Source organism: Pelodiscus sinensis, chromosome 8 (genome assembly GCF_049634645.1).
Source record: "Pelodiscus sinensis isolate JC-2024 chromosome 8, ASM4963464v1, whole genome shotgun sequence".
Taxonomy (NCBI): Eukaryota; Metazoa; Chordata; order Testudines; family Trionychidae; genus Pelodiscus; species Pelodiscus sinensis.
The window spans coordinates 45,321,048-45,344,733 of record NC_134718.1 but is presented as its reverse complement, the minus strand read 5'-3'; the positions used below and the strand labels follow the sequence as shown (position 1 = coordinate 45,344,733).

At 46.1% G+C, this 23,686-nt stretch overlaps 1 protein-coding gene across 1 annotated transcript in view; it reads left to right on the top strand.

The window, feature by feature from the left end:
* The first annotated feature begins 9,016 nt into the window (after positions 1 to 9,016).
* Positions 9,017 to 23,686, top strand: part of LOC102462261 (gamma-aminobutyric acid receptor subunit pi-like) — a 60,679-nt gene continuing 46,009 nt past the window's right edge. Inside the window, exon 1 of the mRNA XM_075935217.1 lies at positions 9,017 to 9,143. Within this exon, the coding sequence (XP_075791332.1) occupies positions 9,138 to 9,143 (6 nt within the window). The 5' untranslated portion in view covers positions 9,017 to 9,137. The remainder of the gene's footprint in view (positions 9,144 to 23,686) is intronic.

The following is a 23,686-nucleotide window of genomic DNA, read 5'->3' as shown; positions in this document are numbered from 1 at the left end:
GTGTTGGGGGGCTGCACACTCCTCGCTCAGCCTTTTTGGCCTGGGGATTGCAGAGCAGCTCATGCATATGGGTGCACATGGAGCACCAGTCCAGAGCAGACAGCTGCATGAAGCTACCACAAGGAACCTTGCACTCCTGCTCAGAGGCCTGCCTTACTCCCGACCTTCCCACCACAAGCCACCACTAAGTAGGATGGGGTCATGGATACACACAGAAGTGCCATGCATACCACACAGTCATGCATGCACTCCCTGAGCAGCATCCACTCTTGGTCAAGCACAGCTGTCAGGGATGTTCTCCACTCAGGCATACCCAGTGCAGAAGATGAGGGCACGCAAAGCTCAAAAAGAAAAGAAAAGAAACCTTTACCTCTATAGACACTGATTACAAAACTTCCCTCCAGAATCACAATACACAGATTTTTGGGAAACTCTGCCACCATCAAGTGATGTTATCCCTAAAACCAGGCATGAACACTTTAACCTACCCCCGGGGCACCCCAAGCTCTTTCGCACCAAAAGAGCTTGAAAAAAGAAAAGAGAAAAAAAAGCTGCAGTCTCTGGTAGCTGACCCCTCAGGCTGAGGCATGCAGATACATAGACAGGCGGACCTTCCAGGACAAGAAACACACCATCACCTTAAAAAGAGTGATTTTTTATTACAAAACAAAAGCTAAACTTGATAAAGCATACTTGGTTCCTAGATGTTACAGAGCAACTAAGGAAAATACATTAAAACACAGAAAAGTCTCTGGGCACAATGCTAGATGGTAAATGGGGAGAGGACACAGAGCAGTTCAAACCAAACCACAAAGAAAGAAAAATGACCCTAAATTCATTTTCCCTCTTACTTACTTCCAATTTTCTCTCTGTTCAGTCCACTCCCATGCCCCAAATTCCTCGGGGTATGTCTACACTACCCCGCTAGTTCGAACTAGCGGGGTAATGTAGGCATACCGCACTTGCAAATGATTCCTATTCCGAACTACCGGTACACCTCATGTACCTAGTCCGAACTACCTAGTTCGAGCCCCGTGTAGCCGTGCTGCACGGGGTTCGAACCAGCGCGGATTTAAAAATGGCGGCTCCCCGCTTATGCAAATGAAGCCCGGGAAATTCAAATCCCGGGCTTCATTTGCAAGTGTGGTATGCCTACATTACCCCGCTAGTTCGAACTAGCGGGGTAGTGTAGACATACCCTTGGAGACATGGTAGTCCTGCCTGAGTTTAAATCATTCTGTGTCTCAACTCCTGGTTTCTCTCCCACACAGGCAGGGAATCTATATCCAATTCAAATTTCAACCCTCTATCTCCATTGGTTCTCTCGGCCCCCTTTGCTAGCTACCTGAGTTCAATCCCTTAGTCACTGGGTACTGATCAGCACTCTTGTCCATTTCAGCAGCAAGGCGGAGGACACCGAGCCCCTGCATGGGAACCTACTGGAGGGGAAGGAAGTGGAGGGGACCCCAGCAGCACCCACAAGTGGCATCTGCCACTCACACACGTACCCCACCGCCTTCCTCCCACCAGCTGGCAGAGATAAAAGTCCTCTCTCAGTGGGACACAACCACTGCCGGACCCAGCATGCACGTGGCATGGAGGGAAGGTGATCTGCCCCAACTCCCCTCCCACCCGCAGGCTCTTGCCTGGCCAGCACCTTCTTATGATTGCTTGTCCCTGGGACTTGGAGGTAGCAAGGATCCCCTGAGACATCTGTGTCGCTGCAGGACAGTGCCTGCTGTCTGGGCCACAGATGGTCTTGCTTGAAGCACTTCACCTTCATCTGTATTGAGACCTCTTGGTGTCGGCTCAAAGATGAAAGCTAGGCTTTATGCACAGTGTCTCCTGGTAAGACTGCCCTGCTCACTGTTCTGCACAGCTGGACTAACTGCAAGTGGGGCATAAACCACATCTCCCATGCAAGCCTCCCAACCCTGAGGAACCTGCATACACCAGTGACCTCATGAAGACCTGGAGTGGGAACCAATTGCCTGCCCCCCTACCCTACAGCAGTCTCTCGAGTGGCAGGCGTGGAGGTTGGATGCTGACCTGAAGCTATGCCGCACCACCTGGAAGGAGCTTCCTGGATGCATATAGCTCTCTGTAACTAGTTTGGTCTGGTGTGCGAGTGCCCTTTGGTAGCTGAAGGGGGTCTCTCAATATTTAACTCGTCTGTCTGCAGGTGAGTCAATGTTCAGTCCATGGCCGAGGTTCAGGTCTCTTCTTTTACCCCCCCCCTCCATTCGGGTGTGGTTTGCAGAAGGGTTGGGGGGGGAGCAGGCCCATCCACTCCTCTGGGTCCCGGACCAGAGGGAGCTTTGTGAAGGGGCAACTAAAGTCCTCCTGGGAGGGAAAGTCCACTCCCCTTCCTTAGGGAACCACATTCTAATAGTTCACCACCCTCCTAGGACAATAGCAAGAGTGTCATACCTGCATGACCACAGCCCTAACAGTCAATCTCCCCACACTGAACTAGATCCTGAAAGAGAGGCCCCACATTGGTTCTCAATGGAGTAGTAGCTGTCCTGTGTGGTGAGTTTCCAAAGTGCAATGGTGACCTTCTGGAAGGGAGTAGCAGGTTACATGTGGGTGTCCTGTCACTGGAGGGCATGGGCAAGCCACTCACAGAGCTCCATGGAGATGTTCTTCCTCATGCAAAAGTTCAGAAGCCACTGATGGTCATCCCACTGCTCCATGATGAGGGTGGGAAGGGTTGTGCTGCATGAAAAGCACATGGAGAGGGGTGAGGAGGTGCCCCAGAGTGAGCTGCTGGTCTTGGTTCTGCAGTGCCATGTGCAGCCTGCAGTAACAGCACCAGGAGGTGAGGCATGAGGTCTAAGAGCCGGCGAGTGCTTTGTAGCAGGTTCAGCTCCATGGCTGAAGAGCTGTGGCATCCACAAGGACATGCAGTGAGATGAGTTTGCTGTCCCTCAAGGAGATAGGCAAAGGTGAAGAGCCTGAGACATGACTGTAGAGGGAAGTCCCTTTAAGCACAAGCCTCAGAGAGCCTCAGGCAGCATCTCCAGGAAGTGACTGCTGTCCCAATGCCATGTCTGGAGTGCTTCTGGCTCCAATCAGTGTGGATGGACTATTTTGATATAGCTCTGTGCTATTTCAATGGGGATTTGTCGTGTGGACACCTTATTTCAAAATAGCTATTTCAAGAGTTATTATTCTGAAACAGCTTATTTTAAAATAAGCATGTGGTGTAGATATACCTTTGTAGTGTTCTCCTTCCATCCTTTGTCTGACTTGTCTATTTAGATAACAAACTTTTTGTGGCAGGGGCAATGTCTTATTGCATGTTTCTATAGTGTCTAGCACAATGGACACTTGATCTAATACAGATATGTAATAATAATAACGTAGCAAAGGTAAGTAAGTGGGTAGGGGTAATATTATAATTAAGGCTGATAACTTTCTCTACTGGAAAAGAAGTCTGTTTCCTCAGATGGCAAGCAAAACACATTCATCAATGATCTAGCTGATAAAGAAGAATCATCCACTACTGCAGTCATTGATAAAACCTGAGCACCATCTGGTAACACATATAAATAGATTACAGAATATGCCACTCATGTCTTTGTTAAAAAATAAGAAAGGATGGTATGTGTGCAGCAGCAGGGCAGAGGAACTAGGGATATTGCTATGAATTCTTCAGGCTGATCTGTTTTTAAGAACAGGCCATATATAACCTGATTCCTCTTACTTGCTGTACCTGCTGCAAAACAAATATAGTTAAGCCATGATTGCTTACTTTCAATTTTAAGTCCTTATAACAAGGTATATTCCTTTTGAGTTGCATTTGCCTGTCTCAATTTATAATTAGCTCCCACCTAGTCTCACACTCTAGCTCTCTCTATTATCCTTCCCAGTTCCCATAGTTAGGTTATCTTTCAAACGTTGATCAAGTAGTTCATAAAAAAGCCAGTAGCTCATAAAAATGAAAGTACCCAAGATATTTGTGTTTATACAAACTCTGAGGAAACCGGGTTTCAAATATATATAGTAAAAACTACATAATTAAAAAATCTTATTCCATTTAATTGAAATTATTGAACTTAATCTTTCCCCCTCACAGTAATGAAGAGACAATTTAAAGCTCTAGGGAAAGTTAATTCTATGGCTTAGATGTTGATTGATGTTCTTTCAGACATAATTACTAATTATAGGAGTGTCACCATGCAGCTAATCTTAAGAAGAAACTTTTTTCTTGAAGGCACTTCTAAAACATTTTAAATTGTGTTCTCACAATATATGCTTACATAAGTTCAGACAGAAAGGGGTAAAAAAGTTCATTTGTACTTATTTATTTTGAAAGGGTATGTCTACACTACAGCGCTAATTAGAACTAGTTAATTCGAACTAAGCTAATTCGAATTAGCGCAGCTAGACTTAAAAACTAGTTCGAATTAGCGTTTTGCTAATTCGAACTAGCATGTCCACACAGAGTGGACCCTGAACAGAGGTTAAGGATGGCCGGAAGCAGTGCCAGCAGGGCACCGGATGAGGATTTAGAGTGTGGAGCTGCTGTCTCAGGCTAGCCGAGGGCTGTGCTTAAAGGAACACGACCCCCACCCCGGACAGATAGTTCTCAGGGTTCCCCGCTTGCAAAGCAGTCCTGGCTTGGAGTGCCCTGAGTGCCCACACGCAGAACATCACAGCACTCAGCCATCAGCCCGGCTGCCATCTGGGGGGAGGGGACAATCGGGGGGCTGCAGGAGAACTTCCACCCCGAGAAGCCCGCAGAGCCAGCCCAGTCCTCCCCATTGGGGGCGCGTACCCCATTCCTCCCTCACCTCCTTCCACTTACCCTTCCCTAGCCCCCCTTCCTGATGTACAAAATAAAGAAAATGTGTGTTCAAAAATAGAATCTCTCTTTATTGAACAAAACTGGGGGAGACTGGGAAAAAGAGGTGGGAGAGGGGAAGAGAGAGGCTAGGAGAGGGGAAGGCAACTACAATGATCAGGGGTTTGGAACAGGTCCCATATGAAGAGAGGCTAAAGAGACTGGGACTTTTCAGCTTAGACAAGAGGAGACTGAGGGGGGATATGATAGAGGTCTATAAAAGCAAGAGTGGTATGGAGAGGGTGCATAAAGAAAAGTTCTCCATTAGTTCCCATAATAGAAGGACTAGAGGACACCAAAGGAAAGGAATGGGTAGCAGGCTTCAAACTAGTAACAGAAAGTTGTTCTTCACAAAGCAAAGAGTCAACCTGTGGAACTCCTTGCTGCAGGAGGCTGTGAAGGCTAGAACTAGAACAGACTTTAAAGAGAAGTGAGATAAAGTCATGGAGGTTGGGTCCATGGAGTGCTATTAGCCAGGGAGTAGAAATGGTGTCCCTGCCCAAAGTTTGTGGAAGGCTGGAGAGGGATGGCACGAGACAAGTGGCTTGGTCACTGTCTTTGGTCCATCCCCTCCAGGGTACCTAGGGTTGGCTGCTGTCGGCAGACAGGCTACTGGACTAGATGGACCTTTGGTCTGACCCAGTACGGCCATTCTAAGCTCAGGGCTCAGAGTCAGGGGTCTCAGTGGACCACCTTGATTTTCATGCAAACCTGCTCCTGGGTGGCCAGGCTGGCAGCTCTCCTGCCCTAGACGGCCACTTTCCTGTGCCTAGTGTGGAGTTCGTGGACGAGGTCCACGATGTCTGCACTAGACCAGGCGGGTGCCCACCTCTTGCGGTCCTGGCCAGGCTCCCGAGAGCCGCCAGCCTGGTCCCGGGAAGAGGCGGAGGGCTGGGGGACATCGGGCAGCTGGCTCATGGCGTGCCAGGTGCAGGGTCTGCTGGCTGGGTGCTGGCAGGCTTGCACCTGGCATGGGCACCGTAGCCAGCCCGTGCCCCTTTAAGGGGTCCGGGGCCGGGAGGGGGGCAATAGAGTTTCCTTGGTGGTGCCCAGAGTGGCCACCAGGGAAAGCTGGGGAGGGCTAGCCTCCCACTAGTTCGAATTAAGTGGCTACACAGCCCTTAATTCGAACTAGTAAGTTCGAACTAGGCTTAGTCCTCGTAAAATGAGGTTTACCTAGTTCGAACTAAACGCTCCACTAGTTCGAATTAAGTTCGAACTAGCGGAGCGCTAGTGTAGCGCCTATGAAAGTTAATTCGAACTAACGTCCGTTAGTTCGAATTAACTTTGTAGTGTAGACATACCTTATGGGGCTTAAGGCGAAGATAACTTTTTCTCAGATTCTGCATGCCACACTTAAATAAACAGAATACAAAACATCAGTTATGAAGGATCCAGTGTACACTCCATTTTTTGCAATCTGGGGCTACGTCTAGATTGCATCCCTCTGTGGACAGAGGGATGCAAATCAAGCACGTTGAAATTATAAACCTCATTTTTTGAGGAATACAGGATCTGTCAAAAAAAGGCTTTATTTTCGACAGATCTGTGTCTAGACTGCTGGGTTTTTTTTTAAAAAACTCCTCTTTGAAAAAAGTGGTGGCCATTTTTATGCTAATGAGGTGCGGGATATTTATATCGCAGCTTCATTAGCAATTTCAACGTGCCTAATCTACATCTCTCTGTCGACAGAGAGATGTAGTCTAGACAAACCCTGGGAAATCATGTCAAAATCCACCCTATTAAAGTGTATAGGTTTAACAAGAGCCTTTCCAAGGTCATCTGCCAGCACCGCTTCTGTCTCCTCCATCTGCGTCTGTAGCCAGACTGATCACCTAACCATAGATGCCTCTACCCAGATTCTGGTGTGATTTTTCAGGGACTCTGGCTTGCAATTCCCACTTACTGAAATCCAGGCTGAGGGGACCATCCAATGTGAAAGGTACCTGCTGGTGGAATCTCTCTGGAAGCAGGTGGGAGAGGTACAGGAGGAGGTGGCTAGGCTGAGGAGCATCCGAATCCATGAGGAATTCCTGGACAGTATTCATGTGGAGATAGCTGAGGCTGAAGAAGCTACCCCACTACACAAGACCGCTGACACACCACTGGTAGATAAGGACATGGCATGGCGGGGGGCACTGGCAGCTGGTCACTTTTGGCAGCAGGCGGTGCTCCACCCCTGCTCCCAACCCTTTCACTGTGGTATCGGAGAACCGTTAGTCTGTTGTGGATATGAGATATAAGGAATCACCCCCTACAGCTGAGGAGGAGAAGCCTCATACCCTCAAGGATGGAAGGTTTGCTGCCACCACCATGAGAAGGAAACCTAGGGTAGCGGTGGTTAGAGACTCTCTTCTGAGGGGGACGAAGGCACCCATCTGTCACCCTGCCTGACATGTCATCTTGGGAGGTACGCTGCCTGCCAGGGCCCCACATCTGAGACTTTATGAAGACATCGTCAAGGATTATCCAGCCCTCTGACTACTACTCCATGCTACTCATCCATGTGGGCACTAATGATATTGCAATATGTGACCTGGAGCAGATCAAGAGTGACACAAGGCTCTGGGAGTATGGGTGAAAGAATTCGGAATGCAGGTGGTATTCTTTTCAGTCCTTTCTGTCAAAGGAGGGACCCAGGCAGAGCCAGGTGCATCCTGGAGGTGAATGCCTGGCTGTGAAAATGATGTCGCTAGAAGAGCTTTGGCTTCCTTGACCACGGGATACTGTTCCAAGAAGGACTGTTAAGCAGGGATGGAGTTCACCTTTTGAGGAAGGGGAAGACTGTATTTGGATGCAGTCTGGCTAACCTAAGGAGGAGGGATTTAAACTAGGTTCGATAGGAGCAGGTGACCAAAGCGCACACGTAAGTTAAGGACATGGAGACCTGGGAGTTGGGTCAGAAATGGGAGGGAGCATGGACCATAATAGCAGAGAAAAAGGAGGGACAAGGCAGAAATACGAGGCAAGATCAAATCAATATCTTAATCAATGTTTACACAGCAGTGTTATTTTGGAATAAGGTATATTCCATAAGGGTACGTCTAGACTACATGGCTCCATCGACGGAGCCATGTAAAATAGTTTACTCGGCATAGTCAAAGAAGCGGGGATTTAAATAATCCCCACTTCATTAAAATAAAAATGGCCACCATGCTGTGCTGACAATCAGCTGATTCGGCACAGCGCAGCAATCTAGATGTGGCGAGGTCGACAAGGGAAGCCTTTGTCAACCGCTCTGGTAAACCTCGTTTCACGTTTCATGAGGCATACCAGAGCGGTCGACAAAGGCTTCCCTTGTCGACCGCGCCGTGTCTAGACTGCCGCACTGTGCCGGATCAACTGATCATCGGCACAGCGCTGTGGCCATTTTTATTTTAATGAAGCGGAGATTATTTAAATCCCCGCTTCTTTGACTATGCCGAGTAAACTATTTTACATGGCTCTGTTGACGGAGCCATGTAGTCTAGACATACCCTAAGAGATAATCCGGAATATTTTATTTCAAAATAGCATGTCTACACACAAAATGTGTTTTGAAGTAGTGCTTATCCATTTTGAAATAGAATGTCCATGCTGATTGGATGCTGAATTGCATTTAAGGCCACCTGGAACCAGTTCCAGGAGAGCATCTCAGTTCAGTAGTTACCTCATGTGGCTGCTGCTTGAGGCTATCTAAGGCTCTTGCTTACAGGAACCCCCTGGACAGCTGTCTCTCAGGTTTCCTCGATTGATTGCTTACCTCGCTGAGGGACAGCAAAGCATTTTCTCTTTTTGCTCTGGTTGCCCTGATTCAGGACACCACAGCACTCTTTGCTATGGACCAGGAGCTGCCTCCATGCAGTCTTCAGCTCTTGGAGCTTTTGCTGCAAGTCACGCAGCACTTCTCCAGGCTGCCTCCCAGGCTCTGCAGGAACCCAACCCCCACGGCTTCTTGGAGACCCTCCTCGGGTATGTGGGGGAGTGGCTATAGGACCTGAATTCTGCCGCCATGGTCTGGCTTCTGTGCCCCACCGCATCTGGCATCTGGACATCAGTGCAGACTGGTGGGACCACATCATTCTGGAGTGCTGGGGAGACCAACAATGGCTCCAGAACTTCAGAATGAAGAAGGTCACCTTCCTCGAGCTGTGTGAGTGGCTTGTCCCTGCCCTGAGGTGACATGAGGTCTGGCATTCCCCTCCAGAAGTGTGTCACCATCGCCCTCTGAAAATTCTCCACACCAGACAGCTACCAATCCATGGGGAACCAGTTCGGCGTGGGGAGATAGACTGTTGGGGCCCCGCTCATGCAGGTATGGCATTCTCAGGCTACTGTCCCAGGACGGGGTTGGAAGGAGGGAATGGGCTTCCCTCAAGAAAGGGGGTGTGGGGATGGAGGTGGTGCAAGTCCCCTCCCTGGGAGGGTTTGTTCTGTCCTGCCTGCTTAAAGCCCTGCCTGTGGTGGCTATGATTGCAGGGGGTTGCTCCTGGTGGGGGGGGGGGGGGGAAATAGGAAGGGGAAGGGAGAGAACTCACAGGTGCCCTGGCACCCCCCTGTGATTCTCAGTTTGTTTGTCTCTTTCTGCAGGTGGTCAGGGTGATCAACAGCACCCTGCTGTGCAGAGTCATCTGCCTGGCAGGTGTGGATTCCATCATCAAGGGGTTTGGTGCCCTGGGCTTCCCCAACTGTGAGGGGCTGTCAACAGGACTCACATCTCTATCCATGCCCCAGACCACCAGGCATCAATGTACATTAACCACAAGGGAAACTTTTTGGTGGTCCTGCAGGCTGTGACTGACCACCAGGGCCAGTTTACAGACATAAATGTTGGGTGGTCAGGGCAAGCACATGACGTGTGGGTGTTCAGGAACTCTAGCATCTGCCAGAAGCTGCAATCCAGAACTTTCTTTCCCAACTACCACATCAGGGTCAGGGATGTGGACATGCCCATATGCCTGTTGGGTTATGCAGTCTAACCCCCTACAGCCGTGGCTCATGAAGCCCTACACCGGCCACCTCAACCCTTCATGACAGGCATTTAATGCCAGGCTGAGCAGGGCCCACATGGTGGTGGAGGGTGCCTTGGGCCACCTGCATGCGCGTTTTAGATGTCTCGTCACCTGCCTGGACCTTGGGGATCACAACATTCTGCATGTGGTGGCTGCATGCTATGTCCTGCACAATGTATGCAAGAGGAAGGGGGAGGCCCTCCTGCCAGGGTGGGGGGCGAAGGTGGACTGCTTAGGCAGGGTGTAGGAGCAACCGCACACGGCTGCCATCCGGCAGGCCCATCAGGGGGCTGTGCACATGAGAGAGGCCCTGAGGGAGAGCTTCTCCCCAGGGGAATAGTGACAGTGTTCCCTGGTCCACCCCAGTGGGGGCTTCTGCTTCACTCCTCACTGCCGTCCTTCCACTTACCCCTCTCTTCCCCCCATTCTTGATGAACAAATAAACACAAGTTTGGCCAAGAAAAAACAAAATAAGTTTCTTTATTTTTCAGAACTGGGGGGTCAATGCAACTGGGGAGAGAGAAGGGAAAGAACAGGAGAGATGGGAGGAGAGAGGGTGGAAGAAGGGGGGGGACCTTGGAGGAGGGAGCTGGAAGTGGGAGACAGAAGGAAGAGAGGCTTAGGGCTCAGGCTGGGAGTGTCACTAGCCTCTTTAGTGCCTACCACTGTGGGTGTGGGGGTCTCAATGTCCATGGGGGGGGGGTAGAGAGGGTGTGGAGGGAGAAGCAGGAGGGGTGGAGGGAGTGAGAGGAGGAGCGATAGCTGGAGAGGGAGCAGAGGCTGGAGTGGGAGGAGGCAGCATGCTCTGCACTAGGGTGTGCACATTACTGCACAGAGAGCAGCCCTGTGCAAGCAGCTCCCAACAGCTCTCCTGCTGTAGCTGCAGGTCCTTCTCCACCCAGGGGGCAATGGTCCTGTGCAGGGCTCACAATGCCGCCAGATGCTGTTGCTGGTACTCATCCATCGGACGTGCGTGCCTGCAGAAGCCTCGGGTTCAGGAGGATGTCCTGGGTGGTGTGGGCTACCCTCCACTTGCAGCTGGTTGTGGAGAACAAACAATGATGGTCAGTCATCCCAGGGGACACAGTGCCTGAAGCCCAGCCCCCCTCTGCAAGCTGAGTACAACAGTTCTTGGCACTGTCTTGGAGCCATGTGCACTATGGCCAGTAGTGGGGCTGTCCCGAGACTGTGGCCATGCCCATGTGCCATGTGCAGGAGTGCTGTGTGTGTGTGTGTGTGTGTGGGGGGGGGGGGGGGGGAGAATGTCCCCTGCCTCCTTCTAGAGGGGGCTTTTGGAGGTAGGGGGCTTGTGGATGGAGGGTGTCCCACCCTGGAGTCAGGAGCATGGCAGGTTTCTCCAGACACCCTGTGGCCAGTAGCTGAAGGCTCATGTGTCACAGCCTGCTAGGGCCACATGCCCAAGAGCGGCATGGCACATGTTCCCACATAGCACAGGCTGCTGCGTGATCCGTGGTCAGCAAGGCCCAAGTGTGGAGCACCTAGTTCCCCCTCCCCCCCCCCCCCGCATGAGGGGAAAGCGATGGCACTCACACAATGTTCCTTCCCCCACCTTGGAAGATGCCTGGGAGATGTCAGCAGGGAGAACTCAGGGCTCCTGGGTCAGCTCAGTGGTCAGGCTGGCCTCGTCCAGGTCCCGGACCTTCCTCCTCGTCACCATCCTGTGGGCCCCCAGCGATGATGACGACAGGCGTTTCCACCCTGGAGTCTATAACTACAGGAGGGGGGAGGAGGAATGGACTGCCCTGCCCCCAGGGTGTGGGCCAGCTCATTATAATATGGGCAGGTGTGAGGCTCCACCCCGGATTGGGAGCTGCTCTCCTTGGCTTTGGAACAAGCCTGGTGGAGCTCCTTGACCTTCATCCGCACCTGTTCTTGGAAGTGGCCTTTGCTCCCAAGGGTGTGGATGTGGCCTTTGCTCCCCAGACTGTCTGCCATGCAGCCATAGACGTCTGCATTCCTTCATCTGGTGCAGAGATCCTGGAGGTTTGTCTCACCCCCCCTCCCCCAAACCTCAATAAGGTCCAGAACTTCCACACCACACCTGGAAGGCGCATGCTGTTTGCAGCCCTTGACTGGCTCCTGGAAGCTGGCTGAATGCTCCTGGGGATCAGTGGAGGGCTGGCTGGCAGTGTCTGTCTGGCTCACCTTGGGCCGAAATGGAGTCAGGGCAGCTGCAGGATGGCTCAGGATTGTCATGCCTGCCGCAAGCCACAAACACTGCCTGCAGAGGCTGCAGCTTTAAGAGCTCCAGGGGAGGTGGGGAGGAATAGTTTTTCTGTGTGTGGTCAGAGCGGCCTCCAGGGCACGCTGGGAAAGGGCTGGAGAACCCCTATTTCAAAATAACCCCAATTCGCTTTCTATACAGCACCTATTCTGAAATAGCTATTTTGGAATAGGCATTATTCCTTGTAGAATGAGGTTTACAGAACTCAAAATAAGCCATCCGCTATTTCGAAATTATTTCAAAATAGCCATTTGACTGTGTAGACGCTCAAAGTTATTTCAGAATAGTGGTCATTATTCTGAAATAACTTTGCTGTGTAGACATACCCTTAGATGCCTATATACAAATGAAAGGAGTATGGGTAATAATCAGGGGAAAACTTGAAGTGCTAATAAATAAACACAACTATTACATAGTTCAGCAGCAGCCAACCTGAGGGTCGCGAGCCACATGTGGCCCTTTCCCCCCCCCCCCAGGTGCGGCTTGTGAAGCCCCCCCTATGGCTCATAAGCCGCCCCTGTGCTCCCAAAATGGCCTCTCCTCCCGGCTCCCTGTGCTGACCTGGGCAGGGGAGCCATCCAGCGCGGCCATGAAAGATGTTGTTGGGCTTCGGGAGCGTGCTGTGGCCAAAAAGCATCAAAACATATTTAAATGCATTTTCTGAAAGGGGCTCAACCAAACGCGACCAGGGGCTTCTTTTAAAAGGGCAGTCCCCCCCTTTTTTTTTGCTCGACAACTTTGCCCTGACTCTTCACGCTGGATCCACTGCTATCTTGACTCTGTGCCCATGGTGGATTGGCCACCTCTGACTTGGTGGGGTAATATACACGATTGGAATATTGGTATAGTAGGATACAGCTTGCTCAAGAAGGATAGGCACGGAAAACAGGGAGAAGATGTTGTCTTATGTATTAAAAATGTATACACTTGGCCTGAGGTGGAGATGAACATAGGAGACAGACTTGTTGAGAGTCTCTGGGTTAGGTTAAAGAGGTAAAAAACAAGAGTGATGTCATGCTAGCGGTCTACTTCAGACCACCTACCCAGGCAGAAGAAGGAACAGCTCACAAAATCATCCAAAGTACAGAATTTGGTGGTAATGGGAGTCTTCAACTATCCAGACATATGTTGGGAAACTAACACAGCGGGGCACAGATTATCCAATAAGTTCTTGGACTGCATTGGAGACAATTTCTTATTTTAGAAGGTTGAAAAAGCTTCCCAATTTTTTCACATCTTGAAATGTGATGCCCAGAACTGGACAACATACTTCATTTGAGGCCTAATCAGTGCAGAGTAGAGTGGAAAAATTACTTCTCTCATATTACCCATGCAGCACAGTATATTTAATCTGTATAGTCAGAAAGTATACTATAATACAGAGTTTTAATTACTCCTGTTATAAATAACTAAAGAAATCATTAATGCAGTAAAAATATCTACATTTTAAAAAATGTTGAAACAAACCTAGCTAAGACTCAGCCCATACCTATTCTTCCAAACTTGACTTAAGAACACTTAATTGCTGTCCACTAAATTACTTTTTGAAAGGAAAACAACCAACCCATACTGCTATGTGTCTCGCACCTCAAAACAAACACCACATCATCCACATCTATCATCTGACATTATTCATTGTCTAAAGTGTCTGTCTTCTCCACAACTTCAATTTTCTTACAGAGTAGGGCCCTTCCAGATGGGAGCAACTTCACTGGTTTATCAAACCCACTGCCTGGTAACCACATCAAAGAGTGATTTCACAAGGGCTTCATTATTTCCACTGTAGGCAGCCATCTTACTTATTGTATATATGCTTCATATCAGCATGGCAATTTTCTGCTTACACTAGCTGAACAGAGCACCTTACCAAGTTCAGCTAGTACTGCTTTTGGGAGACATGAAGCTAGCCTTATTTCCCAGAGCAGATAACGCTGGCTTCTTAGCACTCTAAGAAATGATAATAAATAATGAACTCTCAAAGTATATATACATTAAGGCTATAATTCCATCTTATTCCAAAAAACTTGAATTTTACATTTGGGCTTTATTGTTTCATTATAAAATCTTAATGAAAATACCCTCAAAGGCCACATCTTCACTAAGAGCAAAATTGCTGCTGCTGCTGCAGTCGATCTTCTGGGGTTTGATTTAGTGGATCTAGTGAAGATGGGTTAAATTAAATTCAGAGGGCACTCCCATTGGCACTGGTACTCATTCATCTCATGGGGAGTAAGGGAAGCTGATAGGATCATTTGTTCCTGTCGAATTTCCACTGTGTGGATGGCATGGAAACTCGATTTAAGCTACATTAACTCCAGCTACATAATTAACTTAGCTGGAGTTGTGTATCTTAATTTGACCTTCCGCTTAGTGTAGACCAGGCCAAAATGTCCATAAAATTAGGATCCAATTTCATTTGGGAGCTCTGTAAACATGAATTAATTATTTTAGCTTCATTTTTGGGATTAAATTTATATTACCATCACTTGCTGGAATTAGAGCCTTATAAATAGTTGGGGTATATTAATCTTAAATAACAGTGGCATAAAATACTAACACTTCATACCTAAGGCTTTGCTCATTTAGCTGTCTAAAATATTTTGTTGAATTCATTAAAACAGAAACTGAGGAGAATTCATTCTAGGTCCATCAATTATTATAAAGATCTCAAACCAATGTGGCATTCCAGAGCTCTATAGATGTTGATTTGCATTACGTTTTCCTGGGGAGATTTTTGTAAATTGGGTGTATTAGTTAGTCTAAACCTTTATGCTGCCTTTGGCATTTTTCATTTTGAGGATTATTATTTTTTCTTCAAATTTAATATATCTGACATCTTTTATCTTCTGAGTCAAAGCAACTGCAGATGGTTTTTTTTGATGAAAATTAAATATGATTTTAACATATTTAATAATTGTTAACACAGTCCATTGGTAATTCAAAACTTTTTGCCTGAGGAGTAACATGTTTAATACAATTTTCCAGTTATAACACTATACATTTAGGCCCGCTGCTCTCCTACTGTAGTCAATGAGAGTTTTACAATTAACTATAACAGGACTATAAGCAGGCACCTATATAATAAACCAAAGTGCATGTGGGTTAAGCTGCAACTATATTACATTAATTTATTCAGTCTGAATAAGTCCCAGGCTATGTCTAGACTACAGGCTTCTTTCAGAAGAAGCCTTTCTGGAAGAGATATTGTGAAAAAACGTCTTCTGAAAGGCAGCTTTTTCAAAAGATAGCGTCCATTCAGTGTGGATGCTATCTCACATTTCAACTATGATTACTATGGATGGAGGGGCCACCAGGGTACCTGTGTTTTATTCTCTTTCCTCTTCTTCCGAAAGAACTCCCCTTTCAGAAAACTGGAGCATCCTTAGGATTAGTATTCTTATTGTTTAATATAATATTTTTGCTTTATAGGATGTTCACACATCAAATATTTAACCTACATTTAAAGTGTAGCAGCTTTGCATTTAAAGTGTATTAGGAGCCAGGTGGGCAGGCAGCCCGGCTCAGTTCCAGCTTGTGCCAGGTCTGGAAGCTCAGCCCACCTCTGGACAGGCAGCTGGACTGTGAGGGGAGGTGGTTTTTAAACTGGCTCTACTTGCAGACCAGCTCCCACCTGACACCTGACACCCCACGCTGCTGCTTCTGATACGGAGGCAGCAGTGCACAGTGGAAGGGGGCTCCTAGGGAGTGGGGCTGGAGTGCACTGGCTGCCAGTCCCACCCCTGGGGACTATAGAATAGTAAAGTAACCAATAAGAATTCATGAGGTTAATCAACTGTTCAATTAACCAATATTTAACATCCCTAAGTAGCACCATTAAACTAAATATCTATCTTATTTCTTACAATGTCCAGACAAGATATCTCCATGCCAGCTTCACCCAGCTGGCTCCTGGTTCCACAATTCAAACTGTTCTTCCATCTTGAGTCAGACATCTCCAGCCCTCCTTCTCAGAGCTGGGTTACCATCCAAACAGGCCCTTTTATTCTGCCCAGGAGCTAGTCTTGCTTCCTGCAGCACTCACCTGCAGCTGCTTCCTCAAACCAGCAACAGCTTCCCAGGCTCCTTCTCATCCCCCTGGCTGGAATGTTACCAGCTCCTAAGTGAGCTTCCTATTCTCCCTCAGATCTATCCTTCATTCTCTCCATCTGGAGAGGCTGCATTCAGCTTGTCACAGGAGGCCCAAGGCTGATCTTCTCTTAAGGTGCCAGCTACCCTAGGATAATCATGCAACAAATTAACAGTCAAATACCTCACGCAACTGAAATCAACTGCTCAGACTTCTTGTTTATTTGCTCTAATTCCTGAGGGTATGTCTACACTACAGCACTAATTCGAACTAACTTAGTTTGAATTAGTTAATTCGAACTAAGCTAATTCGAATTAGTGCATCTAGACTTAAAAACTAGTTCGAATTAGCATTTTTCTAATTTGAACTAGCATGTCCACACTGAGTGGACTCTGAACTGAGGTTAAGGATGGCCGGAAGCAGTGCCGGCAGGGCATCAGATTAGGACTTAGAGTGTGGAGCTGCTGCCTCAGGCTAGCCGAGGGCTGTGCTTAAAGGGACCCGACCCCCACCCCGGACAGACAGTTCTCAGGGGTTCCCCGCTTGCAAAGCAGTCCTGGCTTGGAGTGCCCTGAGTGCCCACACTCGGCACACCACAGCACTCGGCCATCAGCCCGGCTGCACTTGCTGCAGGCTGCCATCTGGAGGGGGGGGTCAATCAAGGGGCTTCAGGAGAGTTTCCACCCCGAGGAGCCCGCAGAGCCAGCCCAGTCCTCCCCATCGGGGGCTCATACCTCCTTCCACTTACCCCTCTGAAGCCCCCCTTCCTGATGTACAAAATAAAGAACACGTGTTCAAAAATAGAAACTCTCTTTATTGAACAAAACTCGGGGAGACTGGGAAAAGAAGGTGCAAGAGAGGGTGGGAAAGGGGAGGGCCACTAAAATGATCAGAGGTTTGGAACAGGTCTCATATGAAGAGAGGCTAAAGAGACTGGGACTTCTCAGCTTAGAAAAGAGGAAATTGAGGGGGGATATGATAGAGGTCTATAAAAGCACGAGTGGTATGGAGAGGGTGCATAAAGAAAAGTTCTTCATTAGTTCCCATAATAGAAGGACTAGAGGACACCAAATGAAATGAATGGGTAGCAGGCTTTAAACTAATAACAGAAAGTTCTTCTTCACAAAGCAATTAGTCAACCTGTGGAACTCCTTGCTGCAGGAGGCTGTGAAGGCTAGAACTAGAACAGACTTTAAAGAGAAGTGAGATAAAGTCATGGAGGTTGGGTCCATGGAGTGCTATTAGCCAGGGGGTAGGAATGGTGTCCCTGGCCTCTGTTTGTGGAAGGCTGGAGATGGATGGCATAAGAAAAATGGCTTGGTCATTGTCTTCGGTCCATCCCCTTCAGGGTATCTAGTGTTGGCCACTGTCGGCAGACAGGCTACTGGGCTAGATGGACCTTTGGTCTGACCCAGTACGGCCATTCTAAGCTCAGGGCTCAGGGTCGGGGGTCTCACTGGACCACCTTGATTTGCATGCCAACCTGCTCCTGGGTGGCCAGGCTGGCAGCTCTCCTGCCCTAGACGGCCACTTTCCTGTGCCTAGCGCAGAGGTCATGGATGAGGTCCACGATGTCTGCACTAGACCAGGCAGGCCCCCGCCTCTTGCGGACCTGGGCAGGCTCCTGGGAGCCGCCAGACTGGTCCCGGGAAGAGGCGGAGGGTTGGGTGGCAGCGGGTGGCTGGCTCATGGCGTGCCAGGTGCAGGGTCTGCTGGCTGGGTGCTGGTAGGCTTGCACCTGGCACAGGCACCGTAGCCAGCCCGTGCCCCTTTAAGGGCTTGGGGCCGGGAGGGGGGCAGAAGAGTTTCCCTGGTGGTGCCCAGAGTGGCCACCAGGGCAAGCTGGGGAGGGCTAGCCTCCCACTAGTTCGAATTAAGTGGCCACACAGCCCTTAATTCGAACTACTTAATTCGAACTAGGCGTTAGTTCTCATAGAATGAGGTTTACCTAGTTCGAATTAAGCGTACCGCTAGTACGAAATAAGTTCGAACTAGCAGTTTGCATGTGTAGCGCCTATCAAAGTTAATTCGAACTAACGTCTGTTAGTTCGAATTAACTTTGTAGCATAGACATACCCTGAGTATTTTTCTGTTCAGTATTTCTATAGTTAATCACAACACTTTAATCTCTGGATGTTTTCTTTTATGTACCAAGAACTGGCAATTTTGTGATAAAAGGATGCAATGCTGATATGACTCAAGGTGACTACTAGAGTAGCAGCTGAAAAAAGCGTGCCTCTCCAAACGATCCTTTAAGAAACTGGTTTTGGAAAGAGGGAGCTGGTTTAAATGAAAAGTTCTAATTGTAAAAAGATAGGCTGACTATGTAAATCCAGGACATTTCCTCCAAAATAATAACAGTTGTAGAGGTTTTCGATGGATCCAAGTAAATGCTTTAATTGGAGATATTTCCATGCTCCAGAGCCAAGTAAGTCAAATTATTTCTAAAGATCTACAAATGGTTGAAAAATTATCACTGTTAATTATCTATGACACAATCATGATTCATGTGTCCCATCCAATCCTCCACATCAAGGTTCTCACCCTGATTTTAAAGCTAGGATTGCTCCACTGGCCTGTCTCTAAATAGAATAACAGATGGAACTAGAACTTTCTAGTCAAGTTTCTCCTTCATAGACATTATTGTGCAAGCTGTGCAGCTATCAAATCTATCATAATTTGGCCCTACAATACCTGAAAGGGGGAGCTAGTACCGTATTTTCCGGCGTATAGGGCGACTGGGCGTATAAGACGACCCCCTATCTTTTTAATTAAAAGATAGGGTTTCATCTTATACCCCAGCGCCCCTCCGCCTCCTTTGCTCCCGGTGTCCCTGGTCTGCTGGAGATGGTCCCCAGCAGACCAGAGGCACCGGGAGCAAAGCTGCCAGGAGCGCCTGGGCTTCTCCCCCCCCCGCGGCGGCGCGGAGGGGCTCCGGCGGGGGGGCAGCCCATGCGCGCCTGGGATGCCCCCCCCGCCGGCTTCCCCCGAGGCTTTCAAAGCCGCGGAGGGGCTCCGGCGGGGGGGCAGCCCATGCGCGCCTGGGATGCCCTGCCGCCGGCTTCCCCCGAGGCTTTCAAAGCCGCGGAGGGGCTCCGGCGGCGGGGCATCCGGCGTACAAGACGACCCCCGATTTTTGGGGGATGTTTTTTAACTTCAGAGGTCGTCTTGTACGCCGGAATATACGGTATATCAATTCTCATTCAATCTGAAATCAAGTGCGGTCTATGTGGTCATAGCTAACAGCCACAAAAAATGTCTGAGTAAACAAAAAGGAAATATGGTAATTTTCAACACTGGGAAAATTAAATCCACAGAGATGGGAGAAGGGGGCTATAATTTGTTCAGAACCTTTCTCAGTTCCTTATCTTTACCCTAAACTGGAATGTTCTGAAAATATTACTGAATAATTTAAAATAAGTTTGATGAATACAAATAGGGAGACCATCCAGGCTATACAAAATTTGGGAAGGATATTAATTTTCAGTATATTAATTTTGCCACACAAACGGCTGATTAATGAAATCCATCTCCCCAGATTGTTAACCACTTGGACAATGATTGCTTCTTTATTTCTTTTGAGGATATCCTGAATATTATTGGGAATCAGTAACTAAATATTTCATATGAGAGGATGGTCATTGGAAGTTCCAGTTTGATACAAGGTCTTTGTGGACATATTTGTTAATGCTCTGTAATTACTATAAGGTGTTCCCCAGTTTAGGAATAACAAAGTTTCTCTTACAGTAGTGGTAACTCTTGGCTAAATCTAGGTGTTAAAGTTTCAGCTGCCTGGGCCATGTTGATGGTATAGCACCATAAGTTGTGTCTTCTGGAGCATAGCAATGTCAGTATTCTGTTTTTTTAAGCACTGAGTATATATTTTTTTTTTGTAAATAGGGTTATTGAAGCCCTTTATATTTCAGACAGTATGTTTAATTATGAAAGCCATCATTATTCAGATATACCAGATGAAAGGGAAAATCGCTTTGTGAATAAAAGGCTAGTGATTTCATTCAGAGAATATGACCCAGAACATGTACAATCCACCTAAGGAAATCATCTGGTGTCTTGCCTCCTGAGGGCCAAGGGAAGAGATGTGACAAGATGAACAGATATTAATTCTCAGGTTCTTTGACACAGCTTTATAAAAGTTTATTTTAATCATTTTCCACTTACATAATTTTTTAGAAAGTTTTTTAGCAATGTAGTCCTCGGGTCACTGAATATTGTAATAATCCTTTCAATGCAACTAGCCGTGAAGCCTGTACTAGGTATAAGTATGTAGTTTTTTCATGGATGAATGTTCACATTTGAATGTAAACCTTGTTAAGTATTGGAACACTGAATGACTCATCCTCTACTTCTTATGTAATTCATAAACAATCAGGAAAATGTAGTCGTTCTTCTGAAGGATTCTAAAAACACACCATATTTTAAAGGTTTTTTTCTGGGCTATATAGTGAAATGCAGTTTCTGGGATACATATTGAAATACAGTTTCTGGGATACATAGTGAAATATAATTTAATTTATCATTTAATTTATCATTTAATACATATATTTTACAATATTCTTAACACTTAATAATTCATTATTAAACCTGATTTTAACTTTAATTTATGTTTTAGCTTTCACAAAGCTGTTTTCTAGTGCAATAGTTGGTTTGCTCCTGTCCTCTCATTTTGAGGACTAAGTACATTAGCATCTCTTGTGATCAGTGGCAACAGAAGTTACGAACCATCAGATACGAACTTGGGGTTTCAGTTACGTGAGAGGAAAGAGCCAATAGAGGCCACAGTAATAAATTGAAGACTGAGAAGTCTAAGAAGACTTTTTTATTACTATAAAATTACATGAGTGATAAAATGAGAAATTCTCCCCACCCCCAAGAATTTCTCTTGTTAAAATCAGAAGATGGTTCCTTTTATTTTGAAGGAAAACAAAAAATGTACTAGAATATTTTTATAAAAGAAAATAAAGAATTCAGAGTCCTCTAACATGATGTATAAATTGTTTTAAATGTGATCAATGATAAGGGAAATATTCTTCAACTATTAAATATATTACATGTTATGACATTTTTCAACTTTTTTTGGCTAGAAACAGGACATAAATTTCTGTGATAATTCATTCACTTTAATTTAAAATGATAATTTGATTAATTCCTTTTAATACTGATATTATCTACATGAATTTAGGTTTATTAAAAACATAACACTAATATGATAAGAATGAGACACTTCATGAAACCTATTGAAAGTATCATGATCAACCTATCTAGGCATTCTATATCACAGAATATCCAAGAAAGACTCTGTTAAGACATAAATGATGGGCTAAGGTCTGCTATCAGATGTACCATGTGGCCTTATTCACTTCAGTGGGTGTTTTGCCTATGTAAAAAAACCAGAAAACATTTTTAAAAGAGGATGTGCCCTCTTGGTTTTGTATTCTAAGTGTTCAATAACCCCCAAAAGGCTCAGTAAACCATTACTGGCAGTATGAACAGCATGGCAACTGTACAGGGTTTTTATGGTATTATACTAGATTAAATAATCGTAATGATTAATAACAATATTTTATTAGTACCAATTTATAAATGTTGACTATAACTCTATTGGGTGACCTGAGAGTAAGTAAAAAATTGTGACAGGGAATGGTGGTGATAGTAACTTGTATAAGATAAAGCCCTGAATATTGGGACTGTTACTTAAAATCAGGACATCTGGTCACCCTAAACTCTATGCACATAATTTTACAGAGGTTAATGATTCAATACTTAAGTTGGAGGTGGGACTTGCATTTAACCCAGGATTTAAACTTCTTGTTATGTACGTGCCTCCCAAAATTTAACACATTCGGGAACTGACATGCCATTGTTCTGCAGCTTATGATTGTAAAATGCTATAATTCTGATTTGGTAGCTATTTAGACACACTTTGCACTGATGTGACTACATCCGTGCGTGGCAACAGAGGATTAGTTAATCTGAATCCAACCTGAGGGCCCTTCTAACTTTTCAGGATGCAAATAGCCACAAGCACCTGAAACTGCAGCAGAGGATCAGCATGGTTCAGGCATACCCCAGCCACATATAATTTCTTCTGACCTACCTCTTTTTCCTTGCTACACTGGAAACAAGAAACATAAGTGATGTAAGAGTCCCTAAATCAGTTATAGTACTGAAAGATTCCTTTTATACTTCAGTCACTCTCCCTGAGCTGAGTAAATTGACTTTAGGGCCAGATTTTCTCTCTGAGGTGGTATAAAGCAGTCACGGAGCACCACAGAATCTGACCCAGTACATTTAATCCTTGTTTTACAACAAACACTCTGTATCAAAGATTCTGTTTTGCTAGAAGTTGTTTGAACCAATCCCATCAGTCTTGCCAGCCTGAAGAGGGAGTCATCTGATTTTCCCATTGTACAAATTGCTCTACAGATGGCTGAAGCTTAGAGCTGACAGTTGAACCTGCCTGTAGCCTCATCAACCACAAAACAATTATTTGAAAAGAAGCATAGACCTCAGCATCAATTCTTCTGTTACTAGCAGAAAATTACTAGGAACTGATGGGTCAATACATTTCCACTGTCCATCCATATTTTGTGTTTCTATAAATTATGTCAAAGGGATTTTTTTTCAGCTCTATATGAATATATCTATTTTGAAATGATGTGTTTATTCAATATAAGACAAATATATAATGAAGTTGTATAATTATGCTCTAAATTAATAGCCTCAGAAATAAGTGTATAACAACTTAAATTTAATCTCCTTGATTTAGTTTAAGTATAAACATTAATTTGAAGGAATAACTAAAGATAACACTTTTCTCTGAATGATTAAGCATGTGGGAGTGGAACTGTACATGTCCTATGAAGCCAAAATAAATAATAACTATATAGGCCAAATTGCTACAGCCTTACTCAAGCTGAATAGAACCTTCTGCCATAAGAAGTCCCATTTAATTTAATGGAACTATTTGCAGGGTTAGACCCAACTGGAAATGCATAAATGTGCTCCAATCAAGCCCAATATCAATGACATTAAATATGTCTTGTTCTAGTCATATTCTGATCCTACAAAATAATCTCAGTGGGATCTGAGTGCGCCTGGTTATATTAACCTGTATGTGACTTGGCACACAGATGTTAATGGAGAATTTGACCCTATATGCTTTGGAAACCCAAATTACAATAAGATGAACAGAGTTAGATAGCAGGAGAATTTTCATTTATATTAACCTTTTTATTGGCAACCTTAATAGTTTAATAGTAACCTAACTGGGTTTAATTCTAATATTGTTTATTTTATTTGCATGGCTCTGATTGATGCTGGCATATTCATCACTGTAAAGATGTTATTTCAGGAAATTCTGATTCAAGCTGCCCAAAGGCTATTATTATGCAGTGTTCTACAGTGATATATGAGCTATAGATGCCCAAGATTTTCAAAAGTGACCAGTGATATTAAGTGCCTCAATTTTTCATTCCCAAACTGAGATGCCTTAC